The sequence below is a fragment of the Pseudophryne corroboree genome, chromosome 5 (assembly GCF_028390025.1).
Source record: "Pseudophryne corroboree isolate aPseCor3 chromosome 5, aPseCor3.hap2, whole genome shotgun sequence".
Classification (NCBI taxonomy): domain Eukaryota; kingdom Metazoa; phylum Chordata; class Amphibia; order Anura; family Myobatrachidae; genus Pseudophryne; species Pseudophryne corroboree.
In genome coordinates, this window is record NC_086448.1 from 778057137 (window position 1) to 778082026 (window position 24890).

The window sequence follows — 24890 nt, forward strand, 5'->3', positions numbered from 1 at the left end:
CATTGTTAATCCTTGGATGTAACCTGTGTGGGAGGGCGTTTCTCGCCCAATCAGCTGTGGACTGTATGTGATAGATCTGCTGCTAACCCAGTGAGAGCTCCTAGCCATGCCCAGCGTTATACACACAGGCACAGAGTCACAGATCTGGGCTATTATATAGGAGATATATATATATATATATATATATATATATATATATATATATATATATATATTATATAGTATGTGAATGATATTAAGTATTAGAAGTCCACCTGGGACCATGAAGAACTGTGTTGTAACATTTGTTATCGCTGGAACATAATTTGTAAAGTACGGTACGTTCCGTGTGTATTTACCTGCGTTTGTCCCACAGGCCTGAAAGCAGCATGACAAGAGTCCCAGGCGGGAAGTGTAAGACCACAGACGGTGGCCCAAGAAGCAGCAGCTCTCCCACTGCTCCCACTGACCCTGAAGTGAGAACTACAAAGGAACTCACAATGGGAATATCGGTGACGCCAGAATCCCCAGCAGAGGCCAGAAGTGCCACATCTGAGGCCCAGAGGCCTAAAACATGCAGGATCGTTCGAGGGATGATGTCTGGTCCTATTGCCAGCTCTCAGGAGGTGTGTTCCTATTACAGACACTTCCTCATCCTTAGTATATGCTGATTTATTATTATTATTATTATTATTATTATTAGATTACCCAGTACTGCTGTTTGTCCTTCCTCTCGGAATCATCCATTTTTATTGCTTTGGCAGATCTACATAAACATCCAAATGAGCAATGACATCTAGTTAGATGGATGTAATCTCTTTACAAAATGTTCTAGCCACTGTAGATTATGGGGTTTGTGGGCTGGACCAGTACTACTGAGCGGCCTATCACGACCCTAGGAAGCAGTGACATCATGGAGTTACACGCCTTAGTGATGATCCTGGGGAATTCATAGGCTGCATTCTCACATCTCAGTAACGGCATCCGTTCAGAGAGAACGTATAGACTGCGTCCTAATGGATAATTAGTAATGGCGGCACTCACAGTGTTTGTGCATAGGGTGAACATGAAAGGCCTGACGCATAGTGGAATGCACACCTGTTTGTATAGCATATTTTATGTGTCACCACACTGCACATGCCCTGGAATTGTGTGCAGGATTATGGGCATGTATTTAGGACGCACATACACTTACTTTTCTGGCATATCATTTGCACCAATTAGAAAAGAGTATGTGCAAGCTTGCACTAATGAACATGACTGCTTGCACACCAAGGGATGGGCACATATTGGTGAATAGACACTGTTCTTCCTGTGTACACCGTGCGGGAGTGTGTACAGGCGACTTCCATTCAGCTCTGTACCAGGCCCTAAGTTCATAGCGGTGGATAAAATGGTTATCTCTTAACTTCACTCTGGCTGTAACGCAAGGCAGTATTGGGTACCGTGTTCTGCCCCGCACCGGTGGTAGGCGTTGCTCACTGGGGGTTGTTGTCATGGTTACCACCACCACACTGCTGTCACATCTACATGCATAATGAAAACCCCAACCAAATATGACCGACATATATTTCCTGTTTGCTTTTACCAATTGCTGTTTACTTATGAAGAATCCCCAAAGGTCACATATTTCCTCCATGTGTTTATATAGGACATGACCACCTCCTTTGTGGGCTGTATTCCCTTTTTAACGTGCGTAGTAAAGGGTCTTTGTTGTAAATAGGATGCCAGCCTGGCCTTAGTCATTGGTTAGAGTGTCTCTAGCGGGTGGTCTTCTGTTTGCCGGCGGTCGGGCTCCCGGCGCTCAGTATACCGGCGCCGGGAGCCCGACAGCCGGCATACCGACACTTATTTTCCCTCGTGGGGGTCCACGACCCCCATAGAGGGAGAATAAAATAGTGTGGCGCGCGTAGCGCGCCACCGTGCCCGTAGCGTGGCGAGCGCAGCGAGCCCGCAAGGGGCTCATTTGCGCTCGCCAAGCTGTCGGTAAGCCGGCGGTCGGGCTCCCGGCGCCGGGATGCTGGTCGCCGGGAGCCCGACCGCCGGCCAGCCGTAGTGAACCCGTCTCTAGCATGTCATTGTTATAATGCCATGTTTGGGGGGCCATGTGCACAGTCCCCTGTGTATGCTTTTCTCCCCTGTCCTCATCATCAGCCTGATATCAGCAGGTTTGGTCTCCATAGTGTTAATAGCAGCTGGAGATTATATCTATCTAAAGGTGTGTACACACGGTGAGATTCGGGCTAAACCCCCGATTCTCACTATGCGATAGGCACTAGGTCGGTAACGCAGGCATAGATGACTCTGCTTGCGATACTGGCTTTGTACGATTTTGGGTAAGTGTCAATTTTGACTATCTTTTATACTAGATAGTCAAAATTTACTTGCCTGCACAGTCTATCTGGGCTTACGATACCAACCTCGCGGGACCGCGCATCGGGATCGCAAGGTGACTTTCACCTTGCGATCTGCACTAACTTTCCTTACGTTTCTGACTATGGGGGTCATTCCGACCCATTCGCTCGCAGCGGTTTGTCGCTGTGGTGCGAACGGGTCCTGAATGTGCATGCGCGGCGGCCGCACTGCGCGTGCGCGACGTGCGGGTTACGTCGCGTCCTACGCAGAGCCGACCGCAAGAAGTTTGACAGAAATAAGGTGTTCTTGGGCGGATCCGTACTTTGGCTGCCGTTTTCGGGGAGTGGTAAGAAAAACGCAGGCGTGTCCAGGAGAACGGAGGGCGGATGTCTGACGTCAGAGCCGGCTCCAGCATCGCAGAGATCGTCGCACAGGGTAAGTATGTCCAGGGCTAGTCATGATTTGCTTGCAAATTTTTTAGTTTAGCAGGACTGCACAAGCGATCGCAGCTCTGCTAAGCTAAAATACACTCCCCCATAGGCGTGGACTAGTTGATCGCAGCAGCAGCAAAAAGTTGCTGGCTGCGATCAACTCGGAATGACCACCTATATACAGTAGTCAAAATCGTAAGAACAAATCTTACCGTGTGTACACACCTTAATTTAGATGAGGCGTTCTATTAATTCCACAGAAGTGGATTTCACCTGTAACCAGTGTGAGGATACCAGGTCTGTGTGTTATATCCTTCGCATAGCACCCTGGCTCCTTCATGAGTCCCAACTGATCACACAGGATACAGTATAACAAAGGTACAGTATTTCTCTATCGTCCTAGTGGATGCTGGGGTTCCTGAAAGGACCATGGGGAATAGCGGCTCCGCAGGAGACAGGGCACAAAAAGTAAAGCTTTTTCAGATCAGGTGGTGTGCACTGGCTCCTCCCCCTATGACCCTCCTCCAGACTCCAGTTAGATTTTTGTGCCCGGCCGAGAAGGGTGCAATCTAGGTGGCTCTCCTAAAGAGCTGCTTAGACAAAGTTTAGCTAGGTTTTTTATTTTACAGTGATTCCTGCTGGCAACAGGATCACTGCAGCGAGGGACTGAGGGGAGAAGGAGTCAACTCACCTGCGTGCAGGATGGATTGGCTTCTTGGCTACTGGACATCAAGCTCCAGAGGGACGATCACAGGTACAGCCTGGATGGTCACCGGAGCCGCGCCGCCGGCCCCCTTGCAGATGCTGAAGTCAGAAGAGGTCCAGAATCGGCGGCTGAAGACTCCTGCAGTCTTCTAAAGGTAGCGCACAGCACTGCAGCTGTGCGCCATTTTCCTCTCAGCACACTTCACACGGCAGTCACTGAGGGTGCAGGGCGCTGGGAGGGGGGCGCCCTGGGAGGCAAATGAATACCTATAAAGGCTAAAAATACCTCACATATAGCCCCTAGAGGCTATATGGAGATATTTAACCCCTGCCTGATTTTTCTAAATAGCGGGAGACGAGCCCGCCAGAAAAGGGGCGGGGCCTATCTCCTCAGCACACGGCGCCATTTCCTCTCACAGCTCCGCTGGTCAGGACGGCTCCCAAGTCTCTCCCCTGCACTGCACTACAGAAACAGGGTAAAACAGAGAGGGGGGGGCAAATTTATGGCGATATTTTGATATAACAAAGCAGCTATAAGGGAGCACTTATTATAAGGCTATCCCTGATATATATATAGCGCTTTTGGTGTGTGCTGGCAAACTCTCCCTCTGTCTCCCCAAAGGGCTAGTGGGTCCTGTCTTCGTTAGGAGCATTCCCTGTGTGTCTGCTGTGTGTCGGTACGTGTGTGTCGACATGTATGAGGACGATATTGGTGTGGAGGCGGAGCAATTGCCAAATATGAGGATGTCACCCCCTAGGGAGTCGACACCAGAATGGATGCCTTTATTTATGGAACTACGGGATAGTGTCAACACGCTAAAGCAGTCGTTTGACGACATGAGGCGGCCGGACAATCAATTAGTGCCTGTCCAGGCGACTCAAACACCGTCAGGGGCTGTGAAACGCCCTTTGCCTCAGTCGGTCGACACAGACCCAGACGCAGGCACTGACTCCAGTGGTGACGGTGACGATTCAACCGTATTTTCCAGTAGGGCCACACGTTATATGATTTTGGCAATGAAGGAGGCGTTACATTTAGCTGATACTACAGGTACCACTAAACAGGGTATTATGTGGGGTATGAAAAAACTACCTATAGTTTTTCCTGAATCAGAAGAATTAAATGACGTGTGTAATGAAGCGTGGGTTGCCCCTGATAAAAAGCTGATAATTTCAAAGAAATTATTGGCATTATACCCTTTCCCGCCAGAGGTTAGGGAGCGCTGGGAAACACCTCCTAGGGTGGACAAGGCGCTAACACGCTTATCTAAACAAGTGGCGTTACCCTCTCCTGAGACGGCCGCACTTAAAGATCCATCAGATAGGCGGATGGAAAATATCCAAAAAAGTATATACACACATGCAGGTGTTATACTACGACCAGCTGTAGCGACTGCCTGAATGGGCAGTGCTGGGGTAGTTTGGTCAGAGTCCCTGATTGAAAATATTGATACCCTGGACAGGGACAATATTTTACTGTCGTTAGAACAAATAAAGGATGCATTTCTTTATATGCGTGATGCACAGAGGGATATCTGCACACTGGCATCACGGGTAAGTGCTATGTCCATTTCGGCCAGAAGAGCTTTATGGACGCGACAGTGGACAGGCGATGCGGATTCAAAACGGCATATGGAAGTTTTGCCGTATAAAGGGGAGGAGTTATTTGGAGTCGGTCTATCAGATTTGGTGGCCACGGCTACAGCCGGGAAATCCACCTTTCTACCTCAAGTCACTCCCCAACAGAAAAAGGCACCGACTTTTCAACCGCAGCCCTTTCGTTCCTTTAAAAATAAGAGAGCAAAGGGCTATTCATATCTGCCACGAGGCAGAGGTCGAGGGAAGAGACAGCAACACGCAGCTCCTTCCCAGGAACAGAAGCCCTCCCCGGCTTCTACAAAAGCCTCAGCATGACGCTGGGGCTTCTCAAGCGGACTCGGGGACGGTGGGCGGTCGTCTCAAAAATTACAGCGCGCAGTGGGCTCACTCGCAGGTAGATCCCTGGATCCTGCAGATAATATCTCAAGGGTACAGGTTGGAATTAGAGACAGATCCACCTCGCCGTTTCCTGAAGTCTGCTTTACCAACGTCCCCCTCCGAAAGGGAGACGGTTTTGGAAGCCATTCACAAGCTGTACTCTCAGCAGGTGATAGTCAAGGTACCTCTTCTACAACAAGGGAAGGGGTATTATTCCACTCTTTTTGTGGTACCGAAGCCGGATGGCTCGGTAAGGCCTATTCTAAATCTGAAGTCCTTGAACCTGTACATAAAGAAGTTCAAGTTCAAGATGGAGTCACTCAGAGCAGTGATAGCGAACCTGGAAGAGGGGGACTTTATGGTATCCTTGGACATCAAGGATGCGTATCTCCACGTTCCAATTTACCCCTCACACCAGGGGTACCTCAGGTTCGTTGTACAAAACTGTCACTATCAGTTTCAGACGCTGCCGTTCGGATTGTCCACGGCACCTCGGATCTTTACAAAGGTAATGGCCGAGATGATGATTCTTCTTCGAAGAAAAGGCATATTAATTATCCCATACTTGGACGATCTCCTAATAAGGGCGAGGTCCAGAGAACAGCTAGAGATGGGATTAGCACTGTCTCAAGAAGTGCTAAAACAGCACGGGTGGATTCTGAATATTCCAAAATCCCAGTTAATGCCGACAACTCGTCTGCTGTTCCTAGGGATGATTCTGGACACGGTTCAGAAAAAGGTTTTTCTCCCGGAGGAAAAAGCCAAGGAGTTATCCGACCTTGTCAGGAACCTCCTAAAACCAGGAAAGGTGTCTGTACATCAATGCACAAGAGTCCTGGGAAAAATGGTGGCTTCTTACGAAGCAATTCCATTCGGCAGATTCCACGCAAGAATTTTCCAAAGGGATCTGTTGGACAAATGGTCAGGGTCGCATCTTCAGATGCACCTACGGATAACCCTGTCTCCAAGGACAAGGGTGTCTCTTCTGTGGTGGTTGCAGAGTCCTCATCTATTGGAGGGCCGCAGATTCGGCATACAGGATTGGATCCTGGTGACCACGGACGCCAGCCTGAGAGGCTGGGGAGCAGTCACACAAGGAAGAAACTTCCAGGGAGTATGGACGAGCCTGGAAACGTCTCTTCACATAAACATTCTGGAACTAAGAGCAATATACAATGCTCTAAGCCAGGCAGAACCTCTGCTTCAGGGAAAACCGGTGTTGATCCAGTCGGACAACATCACGGCAGTCGCCCATGTGAACAGACAGGGCGGCACAAGAAGCAGGAGTGCAATGGCAGAAGCTGCAAGGATTCTTCGCTGGGCAGAGAATCATGTGATAGCACTGTCAGCAGTGTTCATCCCGGGAGTGGACAACTGGGAAGCAGACTTCCTCAGCAGACACGATCTTCACCCGGGAGAGTGGGGACTTCATCCAGAAGTCTTCTACATGCTGGTAACCCGTTGGGAAAGACCAATGGTGGACATGATGGCGTCTCGCCTCAACAAAAAACTGGACAGGTATTGCGCCAGGTCAAGAGATCCGCAGGCAATAGCTGTGGACGCGCTGGTAACGCCTTGGGTGTACCAGTCGGTGTATGTGTTTCCTCCTCTGCCTCTCATACCAAAAGTATGGAGAATTATACGGCAAAGAGGCGTAAGAACGATACTAGTGGTTCCGGATTGGCCAAGAAGGACTTGGTACCCGGAACTTCAAGAGATGATCACGGAAGATCCGTGGCCTCTACCTCTAAGGAGGGACTTGCTTCAGCAGGGTCCCTGTCTGTTTCAAGACTTACCGCGGCTGCGTTTGACGGCATGGCGGTTGAACGCCGGATCCTAAAGGAAAAAGGCATGCCGGAAGAAGTCATTCCTACTTTGATTAAAGCAAGGAAGGAAGTAACCGTGCAACATTATCACCGAATTTGGCGAAAATATGTTGCGTGGTGCGAAGATCGGAGTGCTCCGACGGAGGAATTTCAACTGGGTCGATTCCTACATTTCCTGCAATCAGGATTGTCTATGGGTCTCAAATTGGGATCTATTAAGGTTCAAATTTCGGCCCTGTCGATTTTCTTTCAAAAAGAATTGGCTTCAGTCCCTGAAGTCCAGACCTTTGTTAAGGGAGTGCTGCATATACAGCCTCCTGTGGTGCCTCCAGTGGCACCGTGGGATCTCAATGTGGTTTTGGACTTTCTAAAATCTCATTGGTTTGAACCACTAAATAAGGTGGATTTGAAATATCTCACTTGGAAAGTGACCATGCTTCTAGCCCTGGCTTCTGCCAGGAGAGTATCAGAATTGGCAGCTTTATCTTACAAAAGCCCATATCTGATTTTCCATTCGGACAGGGCAGAACTGCGGACTCGTCCGCATTTTCTCCCTAAGGTGGTGTCAGCATTTCATCTGAACCAGCCTATTGTAGTGCCTGCGGCTACAAGTGACTTGGAGGACTCCAAGTTACTGGACGTTGTCAGAGCATTAAAAATATATATTGCAAGGACAGCTGGAGTCAGAAAATCTGACTCGTTGTTTATATTGTATGCACCCAACAAGATGGGTGCTCCTGCGTCTAAGCAGACGATTGCTCGTTGGATCTGTAGCACAATCCAACTTGCACATTCTGTGGCAGGCCTGCCACAGCCTAAATCTGTAAAGGCCCACTCCACAAGGAAGGTGGGCTCATCTTGGGCGGCTGCCCGAGGGGTCTCGGCATTACAACTTTGCCGAGCAGCTACGTGGTCAGGGGAGAACACGTTTGTAAAATTTTACAAATTTGATACTCTGGCTAAGGAGGACCTGGAGTTCTCTCATTCGGTGCTGCAGAGTCATCCGCACTCTCCCGCCCGTTTGGGAGCTTTGGTATAATCCCCATGGTCCTTTCAGGAACCCCAGCATCCACTAGGACGATAGAGAAAATAAGATTTTACTTACCGATAAATCTATTTCTCGGAGTCCGTAGTGGATGCTGGGCGCCCATCCCAAGTGCGGATTATCTGCATAAATTTTACATAGTTATTGTTAACTAATTCGGGTTATTGTTGAAGGAAGCCATCTTTCAGAGGCTCCGCTGTTATCATACTGTTAACTGGGTTTAGATCACAGGTTGTACGGTGTGATTGGTGTGGCTGGTATGAGTCTTACCCGGGATTCAAAATCCTCCCTTATTGTGTACGCTCGTCCGGGCACAGTACCTAACTGGAGTCTGGAGGAGGGTCATAGGGGGAGGAGCCAGTGCACACCACCTGATCTGAAAAAGCTTTACTTTTTGTGCCCTGTCTCCTGCGGAGCCGCTATTCCCCATGGTCCTTTCAGGAACCCCAGCATCCACTACGGACTCCGAGAAATAGATTTATCGGTAAGTAAAATCTTATTTTTACACACGCTGGTTATACATGTAACAACAGTCATTACAGTCTATATACAATGCATGCAGAATGGCCGGCAGTATTAACCAGACTCTGAGGCCCTTACCATATACAGGAATCGGGGACTCCTTTAGTAATAGAAATAGAGTTAGGTTACTCTGAGAGAGATGCTGAAGACGACTTTGAACTTCTCAGGGCACGGCTTCTCCTAATCCCGGCCACTTTAGCTTGAGGAGTCCCCTGGATAGGAACCGGGATTTCACACCTACAGATGAGGTCATGTCAGGAACTGAACTGCACCAAATAGTACTGTCTTTGCATCTCTTTGTCCCTACAGCGAGGCTCAGGGACTGGCTGGCTTTGGAATTTCAGCATGTACAATGAGTCCTGTCTTAAACCGCATGAGTATGACTATTTCCATCAGTAGGATTCACGTAAACACATGTGCAGCAAAACAACAGTTCAGCTTTTAGCCATATGCTGTCTTGTTAATGTCCAGAGCAGTAAGTGATGCACAGTTCCACTGAGCATACAGGCAGTGTGCTGCATAGGAGAAAACACCGCTATTCCTCACCTCCTGCACGTACACGCTGATACACAGGAACAGGCTGGCAAAAAGTACACTATGACAAGCCGCTGGGCAGTTGAGTCGTCACAACCAGATCTTAGCCCATGTACGTTTTATGGGGTCATTCCGAGTTGATCGTTAGCTGCCGTTGTTCGCTGCTTAGCGATCAGTTAAAAAACCGGCAAATCTGCGCATGCATATGCACCGCAATGCGCACGTGCGGCATACAGGTACAGTGAGCATCGTGGTTTTGCACAGGTTCTAGAGACGCTTTCAGTCGCACTGGTGGACGCAAGGAGATTGACAGGAAGTGGAAGTTTCTGGGTGTCAACTGACCGTTTTCTGGGAGTGTTTGAAGAAACGCAGGCGTGGCCGGGCGTTTGCTGGGCGGGTATCTGACAACATTACTGTGTCACTCGTCGCAGCAATCATCGCTCAGGATAAGTAACTACAGTGCTGGTCTTGTTTTGCACAAAAGGTGTTTGCAGGCGCTCTGCTGCACAGGCGTTCACACTCCTGCAAAGCGAAATTACACTTCCCGGTGGGCGGCGACTATGCGTTTGCACGGCTGATAAAAGTAGCTAGCGAGCGATCAACTCGGAATGAGGGCCTATGTGCGCAAGGTGATCAGTAGTGAGGTTAACGGGGGAAATACACTTCTGGACTCTGTGTTGCCTGCTCTGCTTTACCCAAACACTTGTCAAAGGTTGCAGGAGTTAGTCCGTCACCATGGCTCTTTGTATGGCCACTGTTCTACAAACCTTAGTTCTATACTAGCTATTATATACATACTGCACAGGTTATAAAAAGAGCAACAAGCCAAAGCCATTTTCTCTGACGTCCTAAGTGGATGCTGGGGACTCCGTCAGGACCATGGGGAATAGCGGCTCCGCAGGAGACAGGGCACAAAAGTAAAAGCTTTAGGATCAGGTGGTGTGCACTGGCTCCTCCCCCTATGACCCTCCTCCAAGCCTCAGTTAGGTTTTTGTGCCCGGCCGAGAAGGGTGCAATCTAGGTGGCTCTCCTAAAGAGCTGCTTAGAGTAAAAGTTTTGTTAGGTTTTTTATTTTCAGTGAGTCCTGCTGGCAACAGGCTCACTGCAACGAGGGACTTAGGGGAGAAGAAGTGAACTCACCTGCGTGCAGGATGGATTGGCTTCTTAGGCTACTGGACACTAGCTCCAGAGGGACGATCACAGGTACAGCCTGGATGGGTCACCGGAGCCGCGCCGCCGACCCCCTTGCAGATGCTGAAGAGAGAAGAGGTCCAGAAATCGGCGGCTGAAGACTTCTCAGTCTTCATGAGGTAGCGCACAGCACTGCAGCTGTGCGCCATTGCTCTCAGCACACTTCACAACAACGGTCACTGAGGGTGCAGGGCGCTTGGGGGGGCGCCCTGGGCAGCAATGAAAGTACCTATGCTGGCTAAAAATACATCACATATAGCCCCTGGGGCTATATGGATGTATTTAACCCCTGCCAGGTTGTCAGAAAAACGGGAGAAGAAGCCCGCCGAAAAGGGGGCGGGGCCTATTCTCCTCAGCACACAGCGCCATTTTCCTACACAGCTCCGCTGCTAGGAAGGCTCCCAGGCTCTCCCCTGCACTGCACTACAGAAACAGGGTTAAAACAGAGAGGGGGGGCACTTATTTGGCGATATTATTATATATTAAGATGCTATAAGGGAAAACACTTATATAAGGTTGTCCCTGTATAATATAGCGTTTTGGTGTGTGCTGGCAAACTCTCCCTCTGTCTCCCCAAAGGGCTAGTGGGGTCCTGTCCTCTATCAGAGCATTCCCTGTGTGTGTGCTGTGTGTCGGTACGTGTGTGTCGACATGTATGAGGACGATGTTGGTGAGGAGGCGGAGCAATTGCCTGTAATGGTGATGTCACTCTCTAGGGAGTCGACACCGGAATGGATGGCTTATTTAGGGAATTACGTGATAATGTCAACACGCTGCAAGGTCGGTTGACGACATGAGACGGCCGGCAAACCAATTAGTACCTGTCCAGGCGTCTCAAACACCGTCAGGGGCTTTAAAACGCCCATTTACCTCAGTCGGTCGACACAGACACGGACACTGACTCCAGTGTCGACGGTGAAGAAACAAACGTATTTTCCATTTGGGCCACACGTTACATGTTAAGGGCAATGAAGGAGGTGTTACATATTTCTGATACTACAAGTACCACAAAAGAGGGTATTATGTGGGGTGTGAAAAAACTACCTGTAGTTTTTCCTGAATCAGATAAATTAAATGAAGTGTGTGATGATGCGTGGGTTTCCCCCGATAGAAAATTATTGGCGTTATACCCTTTCCCGCCAGAAGTTAGGGCGCGTTGGGAAACACCCCTTAGGGTGGATAAGGCGCTCACACGCTTATCAAAACAAGTGGCGTTACCGTCTCCAGATACGGCCGCCCTCAAGGAGCCAGCTGATAGGAGGCTGGAAAATATCCTAAAAAGTATATACACACATACTGGTGTTATACTGCGACCAGCGATCGCCTCAGCCTGGATGTGCAGCGCTGGGGTGGCTTGGTCGAATTCCCTGACTGAAAATATTGATACCCTTGACAGGGACAGTATTTTATTGACTATAGAGCATTTAAAGGATGCATTTCTATATATGCGAGATGCACAGAGGGATATTTGCACTCTGGCATCAAGAGTAAGTGCGATGTCCATATCTGCCAGAAGATGTTTATGGACACGACAGTGGTCAGGTGATGCAGATTCCAAACGGCACATGGAAGTATTGCCGTATAAAGGGGAGGAGTTATTTGGGGTCGGTCCATCGGACCTGGTGGCCACGGCAACAGCTGAAAAATCCACCTTTTTTACCCCAAGTCACATCTCAGCAGAAAAAGACACCGTCTTTTCAGCCTCAGTCCTTTCGTCCCCATAAGGGCAAGCAGGCAAAAGGCCAGTCATATCTGCCCAGGGATAGAGGAAAGGGAAGAAGACTGCAGCAGGCAGCCAATTCCCAGGAACAGAAGCCCTCCACCGCTTTTGCCAAGTCCTCAGCATGACGCTGGGGCCGTACAAGCGGACTCAGGTGCGGTGGGGGGTCGTCTCAAGAGTTTCAGCGCGCAGTGGGCTCACTCGCAAGTGGACCCCTGGATCCTACAAGTAGTATCCCAGGGGTACAGATTGGAAATTCAAGACGTCTCCCCCTCGCAGGTTCCTGAAGTCTGCTTTACCAACGTCTCCCTCCGACAGGGAGGCAGTATTGGAAACAATTCACAAGCTGTATTCCCAGCAGGTGATAATCAAAGTACCCCTCCTACAACAAGGAAAGGGGTATTATTCCACACTATATTGTGGTACTGAAGCCAGACGGCTCGGTGAGACCTATTCTAAATCTGAAATATTTGAACATTTACATACAAAGGTTCAAATCAAGATGGAGTCACTCGGAGCAGTGATAGCGAACCAGGAAGAAGGGGACTATATGGTGTCCCTGGACATCAAGGATGCTTACCTCCATGTCCCAATTTGCCCTTCACACCAAGGGTACCTCAGGTTCGTGGTACAAAACTGTCACTATCAGTTTCAGACGCTGCCGTTTGGATTGTCCACGGCACCCTGGGTCTTTACCAAGGTAATGGCCGAAATGATGATTCTTCTTCAAAGAAAAGGCGTCTTAATTATCCCTTACTTGGACGATCTCCTGATAAGGGCAAGGTCCAGAGAACAGTTGGAGGTCGGAGTAGCACTATCTCAAGTAGTTCTTCGACAGCACGGGTGGATTCTAAATATTCCAAAATCGCAGCTGTCTCCGACGACACGTCTGCTGTTCCTAGGGATGATTCTGGACACAGTCCAGAAAAAGGTGTTTCTCCCGGAGGAGAAAGCCAGGGAGTTATCCGAGCTAGTCAGGAACCTCCTAAAACCAGGAAAAGTGTCAGTGCATCATTGCACAAGGGTCCTGGGAAAAATGGTGGCTTCTTACGAAGCGATTCCATTCGGCAGATTTCACGCAAGAACTTTTCAGTGGGATCTGCTGGAAAAATGGTCCGGATCGCATCTTCAGATGCATCAGCGGATAACCCTGTCTCCAAGGACAAGGGTGTCTCTTCTGTGGTGGCTGCAGAGTGCTCATCTACTAAAGGGCCACAGATTCGGCATTCAGGACTGGGTCCTGGTGACCACGGATGCCAGCCTGAAAGGCTGGGGAGCAGTCACACAAGGAAAAAATTTCCAGGGAGTCTGATCAAGTCTGGAGACTTCTCTCCACATAAATATACTGGAGCTAAGAGCAATTTACAATGCTCTAAGCTTAGCAAGACCTCTGCTTCAAGGTCAGCCGGTATTGATCCAGTGGGACAACATCACGGCAGTCGCCCACGTAAACAGACAGGGCGGCACAAGAAGCAGGAGGGCAATGGCAGAAACTGGATTCTTCGCTGGGCGGAAAATCATGTGATAGCACTGTCAGCAGTGTTCATTCCGGGAGTGGACAACTGGGAAGCAGACTTCCTCAGCACGACCTCCACCCGGGAGAGTGGGGACTTCATCGGGAAGTCTTCCACATGATTGTGAACCGTTGGGAAAGACCAAAGGTGGACATGATGGCGTCCCGCCTGAACAAAAAACTGGACAGGTATTGCGCCAGGTCAAGAGACCCTCAGGCAATAGCTGTGGACGTTCTGGTAACACCGTGGGTGTACCAGTCGGTGTATGTGTTCCCTCCTCTGCTTCTCATACCTAAGGTACTGAGAATTATAAGACGTAGAGGAGTAAGAACTATACTCGTGGCTCCGGATTGGCCAAGAAGGACTTGGTACCCGGAACTTCAAGAGATGCTCACAGAGGACTCATGGCCTCTGCCGCTAAGAAGGGACTTGCTTCAGCAAGTACCATGTCTGTTCCAAGACTTACCGCGGCTGCGTTTGACGGCATGGCGGTTGAACGCCGGATCCTAAGGGAAAAAGGCATTCCGGAAGAGGTCATTCCTACCCTGGTCAAAGCCAGGAAGGAGGTGACCGCACAACATTATCACCACATGTGGCGAAAATATGTTGCGTGGTGTGAGGCCAGGAAGGCCCCATGAAGAAATTTCAACTCGGTCGATTCCTGCATTTCCTGCAAACAGGAGTGTCTATGGGCCTCAAATTGGGGTCCATTAAGGTTCAAATTTCGGCCCTGTCGATTTTCTTCCAGAAAGAATTGGCTTCAGTTCCTGAAGTCCAGAAGTTTGTCAAGGGAGTACTGCATATACAACCCCCTTTTGTGCCTCCAGTGGCACTGTGGGATCTCAACGTAGTTCTGGGATTCCTCAAATCACATTGGTTTAAACCGCTCAAATCTGTGGATTTGAAATATCTCACATGGAAAGTGACCATGATGTTGGCCCTGGCCTCGGCCAGGCGAGTGTCAGAATTGGCGGCTTTGTCTCACAAAAGCCCATATCTGATTGTCCATTCGGACAGGGCAGAGCTGCGGACTCGTCCCCAGTTTCTCCCTAAGGTGGTGTCAGCGTTTCACCTGAACCAGCTTATTGTGGTACCTGCGGCTACTAGGGACTTGGAGGACTCCAAGTTGCTAGATGTTGTCAGGGCCCTGAAAATAAAGGTTTCCAGGACGGCTGGAGTCAGGAAAACTGACTTGCTGTTATCCTGTATGCACCCAACAAACTGGGTGCTCTTGCTTCTAAGCAGACGATTGCTAGTTGGATGTGTAGTACAATTCAGCTTGCACATTCTGTGGCAGGCCTGCCACAGCCAAAATATGTAAATGCCCATTCCACAAGGAAGGTGGGCTCATCTTGGGCGGCTGCCCGAGGGGTCTCGGCTTTACAACTTTGCCGAGCTGCTACTTGGTCAGGGGCAAACCCTGGCTGAGGAGGACCTGGAGTTCTCTCACTCGGTGCTGCAGAGTCATCCGCACTCTCCCGCCCGTTTGGGAGCTTTGGTATAAGCCCCATGGTCCTGACGGAGTCCCCAGCATCCACTTAGGACGTCAGAGAAAATAAGAATTTACTTACCGATAATTCTATTTCTCGTAGTCCGTAGTGGATGCTGGGCGCCCATCCCAAGTGCGGATTGTCTGCAATACTTGTACATAGTTATTGTTACAAAAATCGGGTTATTATTGTTGTGATCCATCTTTTCAGAGGCTCCGCTGTTATCATGCTGTTAACTGGGTTCAGATCACAGGTTGTACAGTGTGATTGGTGTGGCTGGTATGAGTCTTACCCGGGATTCAAAATCCTTCCTTATTGTGTACGCTCGTCCGGGCACAGTATCCTAACTGAGGCTTGGAGGAGGGTCATAGGGGGAGGAGCCAGTGCACACCACCTGATCCTAAAGCTTTTACTTTTGTGCCCTGTCTCCTGCGGAGCCGCTATTCCCCATGGTCCTGACGGAGTCCCCAGCATCCACTACGGACTACGAGAAATAGAATTATCGGTAAGTAAATTCTTATTGTTTTACCTGACAATACATGTGACTTTAACCACTGATGAGAATTCTGAAAGCTCTTTCTCCTTCAGGACTCCCTGAAAAAGCGAGGGCAGAGGCGATCTTCTGCAGTTTTCCAGCCGATTCAACCCAAAGATGAGTCCCAGCCTAATGGACACCTGGGAAACACAGAAGAGCTCCAGGGCAGTTCTCCAAACCCTGCGCTACAACTCGGCAAAGAGTTCTCTGCAAAATTACTGAGTGGCTCCTCCTCCAATACATTGCTCAGGAGCCCACCTGTCCATTCCGTCAGCAGGCAGGAGAAACAGCCTCACCCCGCAGCAGAGAAGGAGAGCAGTATAGATCTCTACAACAACTTCAGAATGAAATTTTTCTTAGGAGCAGAACAAGAAAAGCCCCAAAGATCATCCAAAAAGAGTGAAAATTCCTCTGCTTCAAAAAGGTCAGTATACATGGTGCAAACGAGAGGTGTGATATAAACATGTACGTGACACAAACTAATGGCACTGTATACACAAATTATAAATATGTACAGTACGTGGCACGAAGTAAGGGTACAATATATACCAAATAGAAGTGTGTGGCACAGACTGAAGGTACAGTTCCATGCGATACAATACGTGACCAATCTCAAAATGAGCTGAAAAGGTCCAATTAGATTTGTACTAAGCAAAGATTAGACTAGCACCCTAACCATTTGTGCTTTCTGGGACTGGAAGGATAGTCCCCAAGGAGATTGAAAACTCAATGCTCCAGCTGACCTAGGGGCTCAAGTGGCCAAAAAGCACCTGTATGCAGATCCGCACAGATCCTTCAGTTCGCATTAAGCATAATGATAGGCTTTTGAGCATGCAACTCGCTGTCATACAACTGTCATCAACATCGTTTTGCACAGTTCTGGGCACCACACTATAAAAAAGACATCTTGGAACTTGAAAGGGTTCAGAGGCGAGCCACCAAACTGATCAAGGGGTTAGAGGTACTGGACTGTGAGTAAAGGCTTATACCACTTTCAAACCGCACAAATAATCCGGTATCGACCCGGCATATTGCCGGGTCAACACGTGTCGGCGTGCGGTGTGAAAGGGGCATAGCCGAAATCGCGGGTCGCCTGGCCCGGCAATTCAACCCGGGAATAAAGCAGTGTTATACCCGGGTCGAATACCGGGTCAGTGGCTGCGTAAACAGGCTTCCGGGTCGATGCGTTCCGGGACCCGTTTACTACAGCAGGGAGAGGCGGCGCGGAGATGATCACATCTCCCGGATCCACCTCCCCCCGCCGGCTCCGCCCCCCGCTGCTATGGCAACCCGTACAGTCAATGCTGGATCCCACCCGTTTCCAATTCCCGGGTGGGATCCAGCATTGGCAGTGTGAAAGGGGTATGACTAGGTTAGATATGTTTACACTAGAAAAGAGACGTCTAAAGGTGGGTACACACTAATAGATATATCTGCAGATCAATTGATCTGCAGATATATCTATGTACGGATCGGGCAGTGTGCTGTGCATACACACTGCCCGATCCGTCGGGGGACTGACGTCATGAACTGGGCGGGCGCCCGCCCGCCCAGTTCACCTGTCAATCACCGCCGGCCGCCGCAGCATGTGTACGGGCGGTCGGACGACCGCCCCGTACACACACAGCGACGCGCCAATATATCGGTAGATATATTGGCCGTCGGCTGTGCTGTGCGGCCGACGTGATACGTCTGTGAATGACGGAGTTCACAGACGTATCGGCCGTACACACTGGCCAACGGGCCCGCGATATATCGGCCGTTCAAGAGAACGGCCGATATATCGACCAGTGTGTACGGGCCTTAAGAGGAGACATTATTAATATTTATAAATATATAAAGGGACAATACAGGGATCTATTAGGTGACTTGTTTATTGAAAAATCTCTACACAAGACACGTGGACACCCTCTGAGGTTAGAGGAGAGAAAATTTTATACCTAACAAAGGAAAGGGTTCTTCACAGTAAGGGCAGTAAGGATTTGGAACTCTCTGCCAAAGAATGTAGTACTGGAGGACTCAATAAGTTAAAAAAGGAGTCAATATGTTAAAAAATGGATTAGATACATTTGTAACAGGAATAGATATCCAAGGATATAACATTTATGAATGTATTTTAGAAACAGCACGAATTATAGTTGTTAGTTATACTTCAAACATAACTTCACCTGGGTCATTATAATTAAACTATAGTTACATACAGAATAGTGTAAGAATCATAATACAGGTTGAACTCGATGGATAATTTGTTTTTGTTTTTATCCTCCTCAACTATGTTACTATGTTATGTTATTTTGATGATGAAATAATATAAGCCAATGATCCATCCCTCGGGACCCACCAAAAAGTTTCACCCCCCTTTGAAAAATGTTCCCCTGAGCAGTGGGTGTGAGATAATAAAATGTGTGAGAAATAGAAAAAGTTGGGGTTTTTGTGCTGGTGAACTATATGTCCAGGTCTTCTCATGCCTAAAGTGTTTATGAATGCTGGCGGTTGTAGAGGTGCAAGGTCCAGCATAGCTGTACCCTGCCCTCCGTTTCAGCATATCCTTGTTTGAAGACTGGACCTGATTTACAGGTGAACAGAAAGATGCTCCGTTTCCATAGCAAAGACGTGTTTTCATGACTATTATTACTTGCATACATCTTAAGATACATGCGATGTGCAACCTTAATATGTGTAGATGTGTCCAAATCATCATCAGGTCAACAATTTAGTTCTGATAGCCGATGTCTCTCTATATGAAAGGGGAGTGATTAGCTTGTGTCTGCACACCTATACTTTGTGGCGTAGTGCAAGATACATACATACAGCTGACTGTATATAGAAAAGGAAAATGACCATAGGGTAATTAGCTCCTGGCGCTTGATCGGGAGGTTCTACACAGCAGCTTAAACAAAAAGAGGAGTTGGTCAGACCTCAAATGGATACAAGAACAGTAGAATATTTAGCACTTATTGGTCACATATAGGGAGGCCAATCCCGGGATCGGGATCGGCGGGATCCCGGGATTTGGGCCCAAAATTGCCAGGATTTGAATCCCGGGATTGGAGCATCCAATCCCGGGATTTTGCACTGCGCATGTGCGGGAGGGAGTGTGTGTAAGTAATACTACTTACACTTAGGCGGGCGGCAGCCATAGACGAACGCTGAACGCGGCGACACTTCAAATGTGGCGCCGGCCGCCAGCCAATCAGAGCTGGCGGACCGGCAGCCAATCAGTGAAGCTGCCGCGGCAGCCAATCAGGAGCGACTGCTGCGGCCGCTTCCCTGATTGGCTGCTGGTCCGCCTGCTCTGGTTGGCTGGCGGCCGGCGCTTCATTTGAAATGCCGCCGCTTTCAGTGTGTCCATGGCTGCCGCCCACCTAATAGTAAGTGTTATTACTTACACCCAGCCTCCCTCCCGCGCCGCTACCAACCCTCCCCGCTACCTACTGTACACCCTCCCGCCCAGTTACCTACACCCTCCCGCCCAGCTACCTACAACCTCCGCACTGCTACCTACACCCTCCTGCCCAGCTACCTACACCCTCCTGCACTGCTACCTACACCCTCCCTCCCTTCACCGCCGCTACCTACACCCTCCCGCACCGCTACCTACCCTCCAGCGTTGCTCCCTACACCCTTCTTTACTGATCCCTACTGCAATCCCGGGAATCCCGGGATTGATCGTTTTTCAATCCCGAATCCCGGGATTGAAAAAACGGCCCGGGATTGGCCTCCCTAGTCACATATGAGAAGAGCAGATCATTGCAATACACATATTTAATGACATGGAGCAATTCATGTAATACATCAATAAATAAATAAAATAAAAATTATATAAAGAATAAACATATAAACTTTAAAATCCAATAAAAAATTACTGCATGTAGTGTTGCTTCCAATAGGAAAGGTGTGAGGATCAAGAGAAATGCAGATGACCACATGCAGTAATTTTTTATTGGATTTTAAAGTTGATATGTTTGTTCTTTATATAATTTTTATTTTTATTTATTTATTGACATACATACAGCTGTGTGCGTATATTGTGCTCTAGTACTGCACCAAGAGGCGTGTTTGCGCCCTGCAGATTCATATCTAAATTGTGCCTTTAGCGTGATGACATTAATGAACACCAGGTGGCAGCACTTGTTCACAAATAACATTATTCTGTATGCATAGCTAATATCGGTGACAAAACTGCAAATTGCATGTGAACACCAGGAGGCAGCTCTTATTTAAGTTTAACATCTCTATGTTTAAATATATATTTGCACATAAGCTTATTGATGATCTATGATGGTTTTTTTTACTGTTAAGCTGCTAACATTATTAACCAAGATTATTATTATTAATTGTAATCAGTGATGAGAAAAATGGTTTGCTTTCACACATAATATCAGTTAGGCTGACTACACATTAGAATGATGTGTACCAGGACGATATGCCAGCCGACGGGCCGACATATCGTATCTGCGGTACACACCAAAACGATGTAAAGAAGAACGGAACAATCACGATTTCGTCCTTCATGACTCTGCACAGGGTTGCATGCGGTATCTTCCGATTGGCTGACCAGAAGATATCGGATACGACCTGTGGGAACGCACAATAGGGCATACATACTACAGGATATGCATGATATGTCGTTCTGATTCACCCGGTAACGACATATAGTACAGATATCAAGGACGGATGTAATGCAATGTGTGACAGCCAGAGCATCGAGATTCTGCCGAACTTGTACGTTTTTTTTAAAGCGCCAATCATTTACATTGTAAATGATTGCCACTTAAAAAAAAATGCACGAGTTTGGCCAGAATCTCGAAGCTCAGGCCGGCTCGCACTGCATTACATCCGTCCCTTAGTCTGTATTAAGAAATAGATGTTGTGTTCCTCTGAAGACTGTTTTTAGGATATATTAGTTGCAAAGTTTACAGCTTCATGATTCACTAAATGACGTAATGCAAATAGCTGGCGATGTAATTGCCTGTTTCTCTAACGTCCTAAGTGGATGCTGGGGACTCCGTAAGGACCATGGGGTATAGCGGCTCCGCAGGAGACTGGGCACAAAAGTAAAGCTTTAGAACTACCTGGTGTGCACTGGCTCCTCCCCCTATGACCCTCCTCCAAGCCTCAGTTAGATTTTTGTGCCCGAACGAGAAGGGTTCACACTAGGTGGCTCTCCTGAGCTGCTTAGTGAAAAGTTTAGTTTTAGGTTTTTTATGTTCAGTGAGACCTGCTGGCAACAGGCTCACTGCATCGAGGGACTAAGGGGAGAAGAAGCGAACTCACCTGCGTGCAGAGTGGATTGGGCTTCTTAGGCTACTGGACATTAGCTCCAGAGGGACCGATCACAGGCCCAGCCATGGATAGGTCCCAGAGCCGCGCCGCCGGCCCCCTTACAGAGCCAGAAGACAGAAGAGGTCCGGAAAATCGGCGGCAGAAGACGTCCTGTCTTCAACAAGGTAGCGCACAGCACTGCAGCTGTGCGCCATTGCTCTCAGCACACTTCACACTCCGGTCACTGAGGGTGCAGGGCGCTGGGGGGGGCGCCCTGAGACGCAATAAAAACACCTTGGATGGCAAAAAAAATGCATCACATATAGCTCCTGGGCTATATGGATGAATTTAACCCCTGCCAGAATACAAGAAAAACGGGAGATAAGGCCGCCGAGAAGGGGGCGGAGCCTATCTCCTCAGCACACTGGCGCCATTTTCCCTCACAGCTCCGTTGGAGGGAAGCTCCCTGGCTCTCCCCTGCAGTCACTACACTACAGAAAGGGTTAAAAAAGAGAGGGGGGCACTAATTAGGCGCAGTATAAACAATACAGCAGCTATAAGGGGAAAAACACTTATATAAGGTTATCCCTGTATATATATAGCGCTCTGGTGTGTGCTGGCAAACTCTCCCTCTGTCTCCCCAAAGGGCTAGTGGGGTCCTGTCCTCTATCAGAGCATTCCCTGTGTGTGTGCTGTGTGTCGGTACGTTTGTGTCGACATGTATGAGGAGAAAAATGATGTGGAGACGGAGCAGATTGCCTGTAATAGTGATGTCACCCCCTAGGGGGTCGACACCTGAGTGGATGAACTGTTGGAAGGCATTACGTAACAGTGTCAGCTCTGTATAAAAGACAGTGGTTGACATGAGACAGCCGGCTACTCAGCTTGTGCCTGTCCAGACGTCTCATAGGCCGTCAGGGGCTCTAAAGCGCCCGTTACCTCAGATGGCAGATATAGACGCCGACACGGATACTGACTCCAGTGTCGACGGTGAAGAGACAAATGTGACTTCCAGTAGGGCCACACGTTACATGATTGAGGCAATGAAAAATGTTTTACACATTTCTGATAATACGAGTACCACCAAAAAGGGGTATTATGTTCGGTGAGGAAAAACTACCTGTAGTTTTCCTGAATCTGAGAAATTAAATGAGGTGTGTGATGATGCGTGGGTTTCCCCCGATAACAACTGATAATTTCTAAAATGTTATTGGCATTATATCCTTTCCCGCCAGAGGTTAGGGTGTGTTGGGAAACACCCCCTAGGGTGGATAAAGCGCTCACACGCTTGTAAGAACAAGGGCTTTACCCTCTCCTGAGATGGCCGCCCTTAAGGATCCTGCTGATAGAAAGCAGGAGGGTATCCTAAAATGTATTTACACACATACTGGTGTTATACTGCGACCAGCAATCGCCTCAGCCTGGATGTGCAGTGCTGGGTTGGCGTGGTCGGATTCCCTGACTAAAAATATTGATACCCTAGATAGGGACAGTATATTATTGCCTATAGAGCATTTAAAAGATGCATTTCTATATATGCGTGATGCACAGCGGAATATTTGCCGACTGGCATCAAGTCTAAGTGCGTTGTCCATTTCTGCCAGTAGAGGGTTATGGACACGACAGTGGTCAGGTGATGCGGATTCCAAACGGCATTTGGAAGTATTGCCTTATTAAGGGGAGGAGTTATTTGGGGTCGGTCTTTCAGACCTGGTGGCCACGGCAACAGCTGGGAAATCCACGTTTGTACCCCAGGTCACCTCTCAACATAAGAAGACGCCGTATTATCAGGCGCAGTCTTTTGCGTGGGCAAGCGGGCAAAAGGTTCCTCATTTCTGCCCCGTGACAGAGGGAGAGGAAAAAGGCTGCAGAAATCAGCCAGTTCCCAGGAACAGAAACCCTCTCCCGCCTCTGCCAAGCCCTCAGTATGACGCTGGGGCTTTACAAGCAGAATCAGGCACGGTGGGGGCCCGTCTCAATGAATTTCAGCGCGCAGTGGGCTCACTCGCAAGTAGACCCCTGGATCCTTCAGGTGATATCTCAGGGGTACAAATTGGAATTCGAGACGTCTCCCCCTCGCCGTTTCCTAAAGTCGGCTTTAACGATGTCTCCTTCTGACAGGGAGGCAGTTTTGGAAGCCATTCACAAGCTGTATTCCCAGCAGGTGATAATCAAGGTACCCCTCCTGCAACAGGGAACGGGGTATTTCTCTAACGTCCTAGTGGATGCTGGGGACTCCGTCAGGACCATGGGGAATAGCGGCTCCGCAGGAGACAGGGCACAAAAGCAAGCTTTTAGGATCACATGGTGTGTACTGGCTCCTCCCCCTATGACCCTCCTCCAAGCCTCAGTTAGGTTTTTGTGCCCGGCCGAGAAGGGTGCAATCTAGGTGGCTCTCTTAAAGAGTTGCTTAGAAAAAGTTTTTAGGTTCTTTATTTTCAGTGAGTCCTGCTGGCAACAGGCTCACTGCATCGAATCACACAGCGGTCACGGAGGGTGCAGGGCGCTGGGGGGGGGCGCCCTGGGCAGCAATGTATAATACCTGTATGGCGAAAAATACATCACATATAGCCCTTGAGGCTATATGGATGTATTTAACCCCTGCCAGATATCTAAAACTCCGGAGAAGAAGCCCGCCGAAAAGGGGGCGGGGCCTATTCTCCTCAGCACACAGCGCCATTTTCCCTCACAGAAAGGCTGGTGGGAAGGCTCCCATGATCTCCCCTGCACTGCACTACAGAAACAGGGTTAAAACAGAGAGGGGGGGCACTGATTTGGCGATATGTATATATATTAAAATGCTATAAAAGGAACACTTATATAAAGGTTGTCCCTGGATAATTATAGCGTTTTGGTGTGTGCTGGCAAACTCTCCCTCTGTCTCCCCAAAGGGCTAGTGGGTCCTGTCCTCTATCAGAGCATTCCCTATGTGTGTGCTGTATGTCGGTACGTGTGTGTCGACATGTATGAGGAAAATATTGGTGAGGAGGCGGCGCAAATTGCCTGTAATGGTGATGTCACTCTCTAGGGAGTCGACACCGGAATGGATGGCTTATTTATGGAAATTACGTGACAAGGTCAACACGCTGCAAGCCGGTTGACGACATAAGAGGGCCGGCGAACAAATTAGTATCTGTCCAGGCGTCTCAAACACCGTCAGGGGCTGTAAAATGCCCATTTACCTCAGTCGGTCGACACAGACCCAGACACGGACACTGATTTCAGTGTCGACGGTGAAGAAACAAACGTATTTTCTTTTAGGGCCACACGTTAAGGGCAATGAAGGAGGTGTTACATATTTCTGATACTCCAAGTACCACAAAAAAGGGTATTATGTGTGAGGTGAAAAAACTACCTGTAGTTTTTCCTGAATCAGATAAATTAAATGAAGTGTGTGATGATGCGTGGGTTTCCCCCGATAGAAAATTATTGGCGGTATACCCTTTCCCGCCAGAAGTTAAGGCGCGGTGGGAAACACCCCTCAGGGTGGATAAGGCGCTCACACGCTTATCAGAACAAGTGGCGGTACCATCTACGGATAGGGCCGTACTTAAGGAGCCAGCTGATAGGAGGCTGAAAAATATCCTAAAGAGTATACACACACATGCTGGTGTTATACTGCGACCAGCGATCGCCTCAGCCTGGATGTGCAGAGCTGAGGTGGCTTGGTCGGATTCCCTGACTAAAAATATTGATACCTTTGACAGGGACAGTATTTTATTGACTATAGAGCATTTAAAGGATGCATTTCTATATATGCGAGATGCGCAGAGGGATATTTGCACGCTGGCATCAAGAGTA

The 24890-nt window shown here is 48.7% G+C and overlaps 1 protein-coding gene across 2 annotated transcripts in view; it reads left to right on the forward strand.

Moving 5' to 3' along the window:
• The window catches only part of MINDY4 (MINDY lysine 48 deubiquitinase 4), a 379811-nt gene that overhangs the window by 44032 nt on the left and 310889 nt on the right, over nt 1–24890 (forward strand). For both annotated transcript variants that reach the window (XR_010177939.1, XM_063924327.1), the window contains exons 4-5: nt 356–605; nt 15878–16248. Coding sequence is in view for 1 of the 2 variants with exons in the window: in XM_063924327.1 (XP_063780397.1) it covers nt 356–605; nt 15878–16248 (621 nt within the window). In the remaining variant the exon portion in view is untranslated. The remainder of the gene's footprint in view (nt 1–355; nt 606–15877; nt 16249–24890) is intronic.